At 46.8% G+C, this 12,951-nt stretch overlaps 1 protein-coding gene across 6 annotated transcripts in view; it reads right to left on the minus strand.

Annotated features, from left to right (window-relative positions):
- The window catches only part of TCTN1 (tectonic family member 1), a 135,922-nt gene that overhangs the window by 39,706 nt on the left and 83,265 nt on the right, over positions 1–12,951 (minus strand). For 5 of the 6 annotated variants that reach the window (XM_073565373.1, XM_073565411.1, XM_073565423.1 and 2 more), the window contains 2 exons: positions 12,184–12,306; positions 11,788–11,939 (listed from right to left, as the gene is read on the minus strand). The exons of the other annotated variant lie outside the window; for it this stretch is intronic. In XM_073565373.1, the coding sequence (XP_073421474.1) occupies positions 11,796–11,939; positions 12,184–12,306 (267 nt within the window). In that variant the 3' untranslated portion in view covers positions 11,788–11,795. The remainder of the gene's footprint in view (positions 1–11,787; positions 11,940–12,183; positions 12,307–12,951) is intronic. 6 annotated transcript variants of the gene reach the window in all.

A 12,951-nucleotide genomic window follows, 5' to 3' on the forward strand; every position in this document is an offset into this window, starting at 1 on the left:
ATATATGACTTCTGATGATTTATCAGCTATCTCAGAAATGTCAGAATCCGAGTTATTGTCTGTATATGCTCCTGCAATGACAGTACTGATGTAGCCACTAGCAGTAAGTGGTCGAGATATGGAATAATGCAGATCTGTCAACTTCTCATGTGAGCCTTGACCTCTGCCATAATCTTTGTGAATATTCTGGGTGCCGAAGAAATTCCGAATGGGAGCACGTTGAATTATTAGAGATGAGCGAATTTGATCAGGTCTCTGTTTATTCGGCAAGCTATAGCCCTTACAGAATAAGCCGCAAAGGGAACCTGGATACATGGAGTGTGCCAGCTGATCACATGTTTGGCTCTGTAGCTGCATGTGTCGCGGCTGTGTCAGTCCCAACACATGCATGGAGAGCCTGTGTGTTGGACACTCTATGCATGTGTTGTGACTGTGAAAAAGCCATAATTAAGGTTGATCGAATAGCTTCGGATAAGTGCTTATCCGAAGAGCTATAGCATTTACAGATTAGGCTAGTTTCACATTAGCTTTTTTTGCGCAGCACATCGGGCGCATAAAAAACGCAAAGAAAAACGCAAAACAAACGCGCGTTTTTTTAACGTCATGCGCACGCTGATGCATCAAAAAAAACGCAGCGTTACTTGCGTTTTACATGCGTTTTTGCATGCGTTTGCGGTTTTTATGCACATGCGGTTTTAGGTGTGACATTTTTTCCATTGTCTAGAGAACATTCTAGACTTGTTTAACTCAAACGCATGCGCAAAAAAACGCAAACGTGCGCAAGACCATGCGCACTCATGCGTTCCCATAGACTTCAATGTGTTTTTTTTGCGCATTCCGTGCGCAAGCGTGCGCATGCGTTTTTTTGCCGAGACAGGCCGCACCAAAAAATGCAACATGTTGCGTCTGGCGCGCCTGGCCCGAAAGACAAAAAAACGCATGCGCACGAAAACGCAAGTGTGCGCAAGACCATGCGCACGTCATGTTAAACACAGGTGCGCAGTGCGCATGCGCACGGGTGCGCACGATGCGCTGCGCACAAAAGCGCTAATGTGAAACCAGCCTTAGCTGCATCGGTCGGGTACCTGGAGCACTACTGATGACCAGCTGTTTGGCGCCGCAGCTGCAAGTGCCAAGGCTGTGTGACAGTCACAACACATGCAAGGAGAGCCTGTTTTTGTGACTGTCATACAGCCATGACACATGCAGCTGCGGCGCCAAACAGCTGATTATCGGGAGCGATCCAGGTTACCGAGGCAGCTATTCGGTAAGTACTATAGCTATTCGGATAACCTCTTGTCTGAAGCTGTTCACTCAACCCTACCTGCGACAAATGCAGCTGCGGAGCCAAACAGCTGATGAGCAGGCACGCTCTATGTATCCGGGTTCCCTCTGCAGCTATAGCTTGCCGAATAAGAAAAGACCCAATCAAATTTGCTCATCTCTATTGATAATGAGTTATCCGGCTCCCTTGGGCAACCACAAATCTCAGGAATTTCCGGTAGTTGGTATGAATCGGGACATGATAGTACGCGTCCTGCAGATTGTCGCCATGGCAAAGTCCTTCCCTATCAGGGGAACTGCTAATTTAATGGACTCCATCTTGAAGCTTCTGTATTTGATATTGGTTCAGTGTCTTCAAATTTATTATCCTGTAGGATCTGCTCGGTTTTCTTAAGATCAGACAGGAGTAGCAACCCTTGTTTTCCATCTCCTGGACAAGTGACACTGCCCAAGGCCAGCAGGTTCCTTAGACCTGAATTCAAGGCATCCTGGAGAGTCTGTGCAGAGAGTTGTTTTATTCTTACCCTGTGGAGGGTAGGAAGTAAGCTATCTTCACCCCTTCTTTGATGGATTCTTGGACCCACAGGCTGTTGCACACTTGCCATTGTGGAAAGTAATGTGAGATGTGACCTCCTGCTCTCCCTTGAGCATCATGGTTTGTTTTAACGCTTGCCTTGGGAGAGAAATAAATTTCTGCCCTGGCCGCATTTGGGGTAACTCCACCTTCCTTTCTTTTATCCCCTGTACTGGGAAGGTTGATCCTGAGGGGGTCAAAAGGACCTCTTGCTGGAACTTTTTGACTTGGGCAGAGATTTTTTTTTTTTCTTGTCCAAAGTCTTCAACAAGTCATCCAGAGCTGGTCCAAACATATATTTCCCCTTAAAGGGAATGGAATATTGCTTAATTTTAAATGCTACATCACCACTCCATAACTTCAGCCAAAGAGCTCATCTCACAGAGGTGGATAGGCCTGATGATCTCGCTGCTACTCTGAGGAATTCTGCCATGGTATTCGCCAAGAAGGCTGTAGCATTCTGGAGAAGGGCTAGTTAAGCTTGGATCTCCTCTCTGGAGGTCCCTGCCGCCAGCTGTTCTTCTAGCTGCCCCAACAAATGAGACCTTGACCTGGCTAAGGATGTAGAGACCGCATTTATATTCAGTAGTGCTGCTGATGTCTCCCAGGATTTTCTGAGGCGGCCTTCCATCTTGCGCTCTAGGGGATCCTTTAACTGGGAAAAATTTTCAAATGGCAAGGTAGTCTTCTTGGCAACCCAGGCAACTTGAACGTTTACCTTGGGCACATCAGACCAGCGTTCCGCAGTCTCCTCACGTACTGGAAATCTGTCTTTCAACTTTGAGTGGGTGCTTAGCCTCTTTTCTGGAGCATCCCATTCTTCCAGAACAAGCTCATAGATGTTTTTATGTATTGGGAATACCAGCTTTCTTTTTGATTGGAGACCCCTGTGTGGCAGTGACCGGTGTCACTGATGGCGGTCGCTGTGTGTCCCCCCCCCCCCTACCCCCAGGATGCGCACGGAGGTGTTTGGAGGCCATGATAGTGCATTGCAGGCGTAGCTGTGATTGCAGCTGTGAGGCAGTGACCGATGTCACAGGTAGCGGTAGCTGTTTGTTCCCCCGAGATTGCGCACTGAGCCCATGAGGGTGCATTGCAGGCGTAGCTGTGATTGCCATGCAGACTAAAAATTAGTGTTAGTCTTGGACAAGCTAGTGTCCAAAGCAGTTTTAGGGAAAACCTGCTCTGGGTTTTTTGTATTTTGAAAGACTGCAGGATGGTAATCCTGCAGTCCATTTCATTCCAGGCCCGTCTTTTCCATGTGGCTGAAGGCCACAGATCCCAGTTATAGTCCCTGCAGTAAAGGGTTTGGGTGTGTCAGTGTCAGATTGAGCGTCAGTCTGGTGTGTGTTAGAGCAGGATTCCCCAACTCCAGTCCTCAAGGCCCACCAATAGGTCATGTTTTCAGGATTTCCTTAGTATTGCCCAGGTGATTGCATCACCTGTACAATACAAGGGAAATCCTGAAAACATGACCTGTTGGTGGGCCTTGAGGACTGGAGTTGGGGAACCCTGTGTTAGAGGGCAGAGCAGTCGGCTCTGCAGTGCTCCATCTGTGTGAGGTAACACAGAAAAGCAGCCAAGGTAGCTCAGGGGCCTGGCAGCCACAGCGTACACAGCGGTACAGTAGCCCACGGCAACTGGTCTCTGAGGTGGACTGTCTTGTGCCCGGTGGTGAACTGAAGGCAGACTAGTCCACCTCCTTCGGGCACAGGACAGTGTGTTTATCGGCTGCAAACTAGAGGATACCGGATACTTTGTAGTGCTTTGAATTGGACATTATTACTGTGAAGTAAACACATTAAGGGTATGTGCACACGTTGCAGAAAATTTCTGCACAAAAACCTGAATCCCTTCCCAGAAACCGCACCTATTTTTCCGCGGCGGTTTTTGTGCGTTTTTTGCGCGGTTTTGATGCGTTTTTGATGCGTTTTTTACCGCAGCGGTTTCTAAAAGCATGGGAGAAACCTAAACCGCGGAAAAAAACGCAAAATTAATGTGCATGCTGCGGTTTTTACCGCGATGCGGTTTTTTCGCGGTAAAAAACGCATCAATGTGCACAAAAAGTGCAAAATGCATAGAAATGACTGTGCACCTTATTTTTAGCGGTTTTATAGTGAAAACCGCGGTAAAAACCGCTAAAAAAACGCTGTGTGTGAACACAGCCTAAAGATACTTTGATTTGGAACTCTGTTGGGTCACTGCCTCCTCACTCATAAATGTGCTACCGCTGCACTACACCCCGAACGACTTTTCCTCACGTACAGTGCAGGAGGAAATGAATTTCCTATCCTATATTTTAGGACTGGGACCCTCCTCCAAGAACTCTTCCGGCATGGACTTCTGGGAATCCAAATTCTTTTCCTGATTCTTCTTCTTCTTGGCTGCTAGAGGGGCTCTGGGAACAGGTACTGTCAGAGAGGAACGCCAGGGAAGATTGTATCTCTTGGTGGACTATCCCTTTACGCTCATCCTTTAAGGAGGGCTGTTCTTCTATACAGTCCTGACATAGGAGCTTCCCATGTGAAGACAAGCTTTTTTGCACAAATTGCACAGCTAAGGTCGGTGGCCTTGGATTTACTCCTTGGTGCAGGTTCCTTGTCCCCCTGAAAGAGGGGAGAAGCTAAAAAGGTCTTCAAACATCTATACCTGCACCATGGTGGAGATCCAATGCCTGTACACTTACAGGGACCGGAACAGTGCTGGGCTCCACATATGCAGAACGGAAAGGACTGGACTCCATGCTACCACACAGTTTTGTCCTATCTTGCTTGACCTTCCATCCAGGGCTCTTTATATCAGGAGACTGGACCACTGCCTCCCCGCTTTTCCCAGCTGATGCGATCCCCAGGTGGTGTCCATCTGCCTCCAGCATTTGAATTTTCTGGTGCGTTCCACCATGGAACGCAAAACTGGAAGTGATCTATCAAAAGATCGGCCGGCGTCTGATGTCACATCCAGCCACCGGTCCGACGTGAGGTTTACATCGAAGGAAGCCAGAAGCGAGCTTCCCTCTTCGCGTCTTGACTCACTATTCAGCAGGGGGAGGAGATGGGACTCGAAGAGCTCAGAGAGGCTTCCCGCCTGAAAACTCCCCCAGACTTTAGCTGGAGGCACAGACTGTGGGAAAACAAGTCCTGAGTCCACCAGAGCCAGGAACAACACCCTGAGAGGGAAGGTAAGAAACTGACAAATCTTCCGCTGTCCGGCTATGAGAAGCGTCTGGTGTCTGCCGCCGGAACAGAGCACCACAGGTTTGGCTTCTTTTAAAAGAAAGCACCCTCTTCTTGGGATAAGGACCCCTAAATTGGACATAGCAATATTCAAGATCTCAAGAAGATTCTCCTTGCCATTTGAGGGCTTGGGGTTATTAAAAGAACCATTGGACTGGAAAACTGACAGCTTCCTTAAGACGGCCTGGGAGTCCTCAGCGGGGGCCTTAAGATCGGCCATTGAGGCTACAAGCACGGCCAGGTGCCTGAAGGTCTGTCTGGACAACTTGAAGGACCAGTTGGAGCAGCAAGTCCAAAGGGATACCATCCTGGCTTCGATTCCAACCATTAAAGGGTCAGTTGCATTCCTAGCAGACGCCTCTGCAGACTCTGCAGACTCTGCTAAGTTGGCAGCCAGATCAGCCAGTCTGTAAAAATGCAGGTCGTAGGGCAGTCTGGCTAAAATGTTGGCCTGGGGACGTGCAGGCAAAAATTAAACTCTGCACTCTCCCCTGTGAAGGAAAATTCCTGTTCGGACCAGCCCTCAACAAGATTCTCAAGAAGGCAGGGGATAAGAAGAAATGCAGCGCTGGAGTCCTGGGTTCGAATCCCACCAAGGACAACATCTGCAAGGAGTTTGTATGTTCTCCCCGTGATTGCGTGGGTTTCCTCCGGGGACTCCGGTTTCCTCCCACATTCCAAAGACATACTGATAGGGAATGTAGATTGTGAGCCCCATCGGGGACAGCGATAATAATGTGTGCAAACTGTAAAGCGCTGCGGAATATGTTAGCGCTATATAAAAAAAAAAGAAAGAAAAAATAAAGATTCCCTAGAGCACCCTTTCCATCCTTTTGGCGGTCCTTTCAGAAGAGTTGTTATTCCGGAAAAATACAGCTCACGGAGCAGGACAAACCGGAGGGACAGCCTGGGGAGCAGAGGTTTCTTGAGAAAATCATCCCTGGACACCAAAAAGCCCCCTCAATGACTTTACTTCCCAGGTGGGAGGGTGACTTTCTCTCTTCCTACTGACCTGAGAAAAAATTTCCAGTGCCTGGATCCTTCAGATCATAGGATCAGGTCTGAAATTAAAATTCTAGACCATCGCCTAGAGAGAAAAAACCTCTGTGCAACCATCTTTGCACAAACAACTGGTGCTTTTAAACAAGGTCCTGTCTCTCAAAGAAAAACATGTATTGGAAGAAGTTCCCCCAGGGGAGATAGAGAAGGGGTTCCATTCCCCCTTATTTCTGATTTTAAAAAATGGACACATTCTTGAGGACCATTATAAATCTAAAAGCTTTAAACAAGTTCTTAGTCATCCCTTCATTCAAGAGGGAGTCGGTGAGGACAGCAGTGAAAGTTCTCTTCCTGGGCTGTTAAGTCGGTTCTGGACCTCAAGGATACCTATTATGAACTAATTCACAACCAATATCGAAGGTTCCTCAGAGTAGCTGTGCAGATACGGTCAGAAATTAGGCACTTCCAGTACAGGGCTCTCCCCTTTGGGCTAGCAGTAGCTCCCTGGTTATTTACGAAAGTAATTTTGGAAGTGAAAGCTCCTCTCCGGGAAAAGAACATACTGGTGATACCATATCTGGATGATTTCCTAATCATGGGGGATCTGTTTCTTCAGTGTCAAGAACGGGTCAGCATGGTCTGAGATGCCTTAAAGACACTCGGATGGCACGTAAACCTAAAAAAAAATCCAAGCTACCACCGTTAACATCACATGTCTTTCTGGGTCTAGCGATGGTCTTCCTGTCTTACTGAATCTGTCTCCCGTTGATCCTTCCAGAGACAGTCTTCCATTCTTACCAATGGTGGCTAGGGATTGACTCAGCACCCAGGGTATTTTCCTGAGTAAATGAAGTATCCAGAGTAGTCACGACAGATACCAGTCCCTGGGGATGGGTGGGGAGCCCACCTGGATAAACACTGGCTACAAGGGACCTGTTCGCAAGAGGAGAGGTTAGCCTCCTCAAACATCTGCGAGCTCCTTGCGGTAGAGAGGGCATTGGACCGGCTGCTGCCTTTTCTGCGGGGCCACCATTTGAGAGTGCTCTCCGACAACGCGAATACTGTAGCTTATATAAACCACCAGGGAGGTACTTGTTCCATCCACTAATGTCGGTTGCAGAATGGATGCTTGTACTGGCAGAAAAACCATCTCATTATCGGCCCTGCATATCAAAGGGGCAGAAAATATCAAGGCAGACATCCTAAGCCACAATCGGCTACGTCAGGTAGAATGGTCCCTGAAGATGTCAGCGTTCAATCAGATTGAACATATGGGGCTTTCATCAAATAGATCTTTTCGCCTCCATGAAAAACAGGAAGGTCCAAAAATTCTTCTCTCTGGACCCCAGAGAGCCCTCATATGGTGGATGCCTTCAGGATGAAATGGACCTCCGGTCTGCTCTATGCTTTCCCCTCGGTGTGCCTCATCCCATCAGTCTTGAGGAAGATCAGCGAAGACAGGGCAAGAGTTATCCTGATAGCCCCCTTTTGGCCAAAAAGACCTTGGTTTTACTGGCTGAGAATAATGTCAAGATTGGATCCGTGGGTTCTCACGGAAGACCAGGATCTTCTATCCCAGGGGACTTTTCTCCATCCTCTGATGTCTGGGCTGCATTTACAGCCTGGAATGTTAGAGGGAAATGGTTTCTCGGCTAAATTAACGTCTACCCTTCTTGGTAGTAGGAAGCTGGTAACCTCAAGAATCTACAGGAGGACGTGGAGGAAGTTCCTATCCTTTTCAGGAGCGAGGCTGGGGGGGGAGGGAAGAAGTCCCTTTAACTTCTATACTGGAGTTCCTTCAGAGGGGGCTAGAACTCGGCCTCTCTGTTACCACCCTTAAGGTGCAGGTCTCAGCCATAGGGGTGCTATATAATTGTGACCTAGTGGGTAATAGATGGATTGCCAGGTTCATCAAAGCCTGTAGTAGAGCCTACTGTTGAACCCCTCCATAGGATCTAAATTTAGTGTTGACTGTACTGACAGAGAGCCCTTTGAACCTTTACATTCCGCCTCAGGAAAAAATAACCTCACTAAAAACATCCCTGCTGGTGGCCCTTACATCAAGCCCGCAGGATGACTGACATACAGGCTTGATAAGCAGACCCCCCCTTAAGGTACTGTCACATTTAGCGATGCACCAGCGATCCCGACAACGATATGGATCGCTGGTGCATTGCTAAATGGTCGCTAGTGAGCTGCTACACAGGCAGATCTCACCAGCGACATAGCAGCGGTCGGGGGTCGCTACTTACCTGTCAGACGAGGCGATCCTGACGTCCTCCCGCCCGCGTCCACGCGTCGCTCGTCGGCGCCACAGGAAGCTGACGACGAGAAACGGCCCAGGCCGTTCTCGCGCAATCAGCGATAATCATCGGGGGAGCTGGTCGGAGGTAAGTATCACACATAGCGATATCGCTAGCAATATCGCTGCTGCGTCACAAAACCAGTGACGTTACAGCGATATTGCTAGCGATATCGTTTAGTGTGACGGGGCCTTAACACTCAGTTCCCTAAGGTGGTTACAAAATTTCACAGGGCACCTGAAATGGTAATACTATCTTTTTGTTCCAATCCCAGCAACCATAAGGAGGAGAAATTATACACCTAGATGTTAGAAGGTGCTTGCTGTGGTATTTAGGTGACAAACTTGCAGGAGACAAGAGGGCACTGTTTGTATCCTTCCAGGGGTGTAGGAAAGGGCTTAAGGTATCTAAACGAACCTTAGCGAGACGGGTCAGGGATAGCCTCCCTGACCCGTCTCGCTAAGGTTCGTCAAGTTAGCTTATGTTAGTGCAGGCAGGGCCACAATCCTGAAGGTCCATTCTACAAGAGCAATGGTGGCATTCTGGGCAGAGAAAGCAGATGTCTCCATCGACCAGATGTGAAGGTGGCCATATGGTCCTCTCCATCTACCTTCTATAGACACTATAGACTGGATTTATTCTACAAGCTGTGGTCCCTCCCTAAGATAATAAGTCTCTGAAATTCTCTTGTGGTGCTGTCAAGGGCGACTGAAAATCACGGATATTACTTACTGATAGTGTTTTTTCGGAACCCATGACGGCACCCTTATATTCCCTAGCTGTTTAATCACTCTTTTGATCGATGGATCTTGGTTTTGTTCATACACCCTTCTTGGTGTGGGTGGTTGAGGATGAATAAGAATATATTTTATTTACCGTATTTTCTGGCAAATAAGACTACTTTTTAACCCCTGAAAATCTTCTCAAAAGTCGGGGGTCGTCTTAAGTTAAGCAAGCTGCAGGCGTCCGGGACGCCCGGGTTATGGAAAAAAGCAAGAGAGGCCTGCGCCACTTCACTGCAGTCCTCTGGAGTAGAGATGGGCGAACCCGAACAGTAAAGTTATACTGTTCGGGTTCAGCTGCCCGAGCACCGCGTATTTGCATGACAGCGCGGCAAACACCACTTCTGATCGGCAGTGAATTCATCCCCTCTGTCACAGAGCCACGGTTCCCACGAGGGAACGAGGGCTTCGCTGGAATTAGGCATTTAAAGGGAATCTGTCACCCCTTTTTTTCGAATATGAGCTGCCGGCACTGACATCAGGGGCTCCCGACGTAACCAGAAAGAGAAGTCCGATGGGTGTCGCGGTCCGGCGCCTCCTATCTTCTAGCGATGACTCCTTCTTTACTTCCGGTCGTGGCTCCCTGCGCAGGCGCACTGCTCTGCCCTGTTGAGGGCAGAGCAGAATACTGCAGTGTGCAGGCGCCGGACCTTTCCCGGTGCAGTGCGCCTGCGCAGGAGCCACGACAGGAAGGAAAGAAGAAGACGGCATCGTATGAAGATGGGAGGCGCTGGACCGCCCCACCCCCGGTGAGTATAATCTAACTTTTTTCTTATCTTTCAAGTTACATCGGGGGCTTATCTACAGCATTACAGAATGCTGTAGAGAAGCCCCTGATGTCAGTGCCAGCAGCTCATATTCGAAAAAAGGGGTGACAGATTCCCTTTAAATAAAAATGGAAAACTGTGTTTTTTGTTTTATTTCTAATAAAGGACTTTATTTTGTCTGTGTCTTTATCTACAACTATAGGATTAGTAATGGATAAGTGTCTTCTAGACGCCTCTTCATTACTAATCCGTGGGCTTGCTGTCACCTGACAATACAAAGGTGACATCAACCCCACAAATATGAACCTCACTTGCCACCGCTACAGGGACAGTGGTAAGAGTCGGGCAAAGCGCCATAATTGGCGCATCTGATAGATGTGCCTTTTCTGGGCAGCTGCGAGCTGCTATTTTTAGCCTGGGGGGGTGACCAATATCAATGGCCCCTTACCAGCCTGAGAATACCAGCCCCCAGCTGTGAGCTTTAGCAAAGTTGGTTGTCAAAAATGGGGATACAACACGCCATTTTTTTAAAATTATTTATTTAAATAATTTTTAAAAACCAGGGTGGGGCCCCTCTGTTTTTGATAACTAGCCTTACTGACAGCTGAGGGTTGCAGCTCCCAGCTGTGCTTTGTCTGGCTGGTTATCAAAAATAGGGGGAAGTCACGCTTTTTTTAAAAAAATTTCCGTATTTATTTACAGCGCAAAAGCGGCAGATGAATACACCCATCTGCCGCTCCTGCTCTCGCTGTAATTAGCGGCTGTAGGTGTTGGATAATGAAATCAGTAGTCCCATCAGCTGACACCAGTGACCGACGGTAAAGTTTATACCTCCGATCACAGCTGAGCGCTCCCGCTAGCTTATGACAGTGTTGAAACCACGGCTCTCTGATCAGAAGCGGTGTTTCCCACACTGTCATGCACATCACAACAAACACTGGAAGAGGTGTAGTCTTATACGGCGAGTAAATACCAAACTCTATATTTTAACTGGAAAAGTTGGGAGTCGTCTTAGGGTGTGTGCACACGCTGTGGATTTGGCCGCTGCGGACCCGCAGCAGTTTTTGCTGCGGTGTACAGTACCATTATTCCCTATGGGAATCAAAAACCGCAGTGCAGATGGTGCGGAATTTTCCGCGCGGATTATCTGTGGTTTTCAATCCGCAGAAAGAATTGACATGTCAATTCTTTCTGCGGATTCTGCTGTGGTTTGCCATCTCCTCCATTGAGGAGATGAAAAACCACAGGGCAAAACCGCAGCGCAATCCGCAGGTAAAACCGCAGGTCTTTTGACCTGCGGTTTCACCTGCGGATTTTACAAAATCCGCGCGGATGAATCCGCACCCCAATCCGCAGCGTGTGCACACACCCTTATACGTCAGAAAATACGGTATTTGTGTACACTAACCTGGGAGTTTCTTCTCATGCTCTGTAAACCAACTGATGCGGAGAGAGGAGCCACCCTTTTTATTTTGAACGTTTCTTGCCCTTGAAGGGAGGATCCCCTCTCTCGTGGTGCCATCATGCGTTACGAAAAAACACATTAACGGTAAGTAATATCTGTGTATCACGCCAACAGAGAGGCATGATAATATGCGGAGAGGGCAGACTAGTCTGGGAAAACAAGTGCCCCATCGACTAGTCAAAGGCCTAATTAACATAAGAAACTGAGCTTAAACACTTTTTTAAACACTGATTTAAGTGACTAACATGGCATGGGGGACCTGACAGGTTCCCTTTAAGTTATTAATTACATACCAAACAGAAGGCATCGAGCTGCCCAATCATTTACTGAACTTCATAAATATTTGACTCGGAAAGCCAGATAACCAAGTAATGTTTTACCTGTGCTTTTATAGAAATGGGTGGAAGAAATCAAAGGGCAATTTAGCATCAATGGTAGGTCGAGCTTTGTAGCCAGGACTTGCCGGCTGTGACAAATCAAGGAATGTAACCGAGGAAGCAATTTGTACAAATCTTGTACCTTCCAGATTATTCTGTAAACAAAATGCATTGTATGGTTACATGTTCCTAAAAATATTTTACTATATCTACGCATAAAATATTTTAGTGGTTATGCTCAATCTGATATATATATATATATATATATATATATATATATATATATATATATATATATATATATATATATATATATATAAAAAAATAGTACTAATAAATTTATAGCTTTAGATAATCTTGCAAGAGGTTTCTACTATACCTAAAAATCTAACTACTTACTGGGAAAGAAGAATAGGCGATGTTCTTCTCCACACTCACAATCTGAGCCTGTGGGTTCTTCAAAGAGCCAAATTTTGTCCATCTAATTTCCAAGTTTAAAGAAACAGGGATTGAGCATGAACCCTTGAAATCAAGAACAAAATAATTTTAAAAAATTGCCTGCGAATCTAAATGTGTAAAGCTTTGAGTTTTCTGTAGCTTATTTTACACTCTCTCCTACGACTGCACTGAAACCCCTTTTTAAGCTCTTTAACATAAGCCCAACTTTAGCAAAGTACAAATAACCTCAACAGATATCAGGCTAGCAGATAATGGATGGTAACAAACAGCCAATTTCACAATACTGAGGTAATGCCCTTTAAGTAGCCTAAAATGTTTAACTGTCACACTATATAAGTTATTATATATGATATGTGCTGCACAGTCCTGCTGATCAGTGGGGTTTACAGGACCCGAACCAGTCAAAATACTGCTCTAATATCTGCATTTGCTGCCAGTAGAGAGCCGTCTGTCTGTAAACTGCTCTGAGACAGTGAATGTGTGGACCCAAAGACTTAGTATTGAACCCCTACACTGCTCTGTGCGAAAAAGCTCACACAATAACAATGGACTTCAGAGCATTATTTTTAGTGGTGGGTTTCTGGGTCCTAAGACCCCCACCAATCAGAAGCACTGTGTAGCGCCTGTCACTTTATAAAATCATTTATATAGTGGCAACTACACTTTACATGGTTAAAAAAAAACAAAAACATCATGGTTTTTGGGGGC

This window comes from Dendrobates tinctorius, unplaced genomic scaffold, assembly GCF_039654945.1.
Source record: "Dendrobates tinctorius isolate UK_male_01 unplaced genomic scaffold, ASM3965494v1 ptg000003l, whole genome shotgun sequence".
In the NCBI taxonomy this organism is placed as follows: Eukaryota; Metazoa; Chordata; class Amphibia; order Anura; family Dendrobatidae; genus Dendrobates; species Dendrobates tinctorius.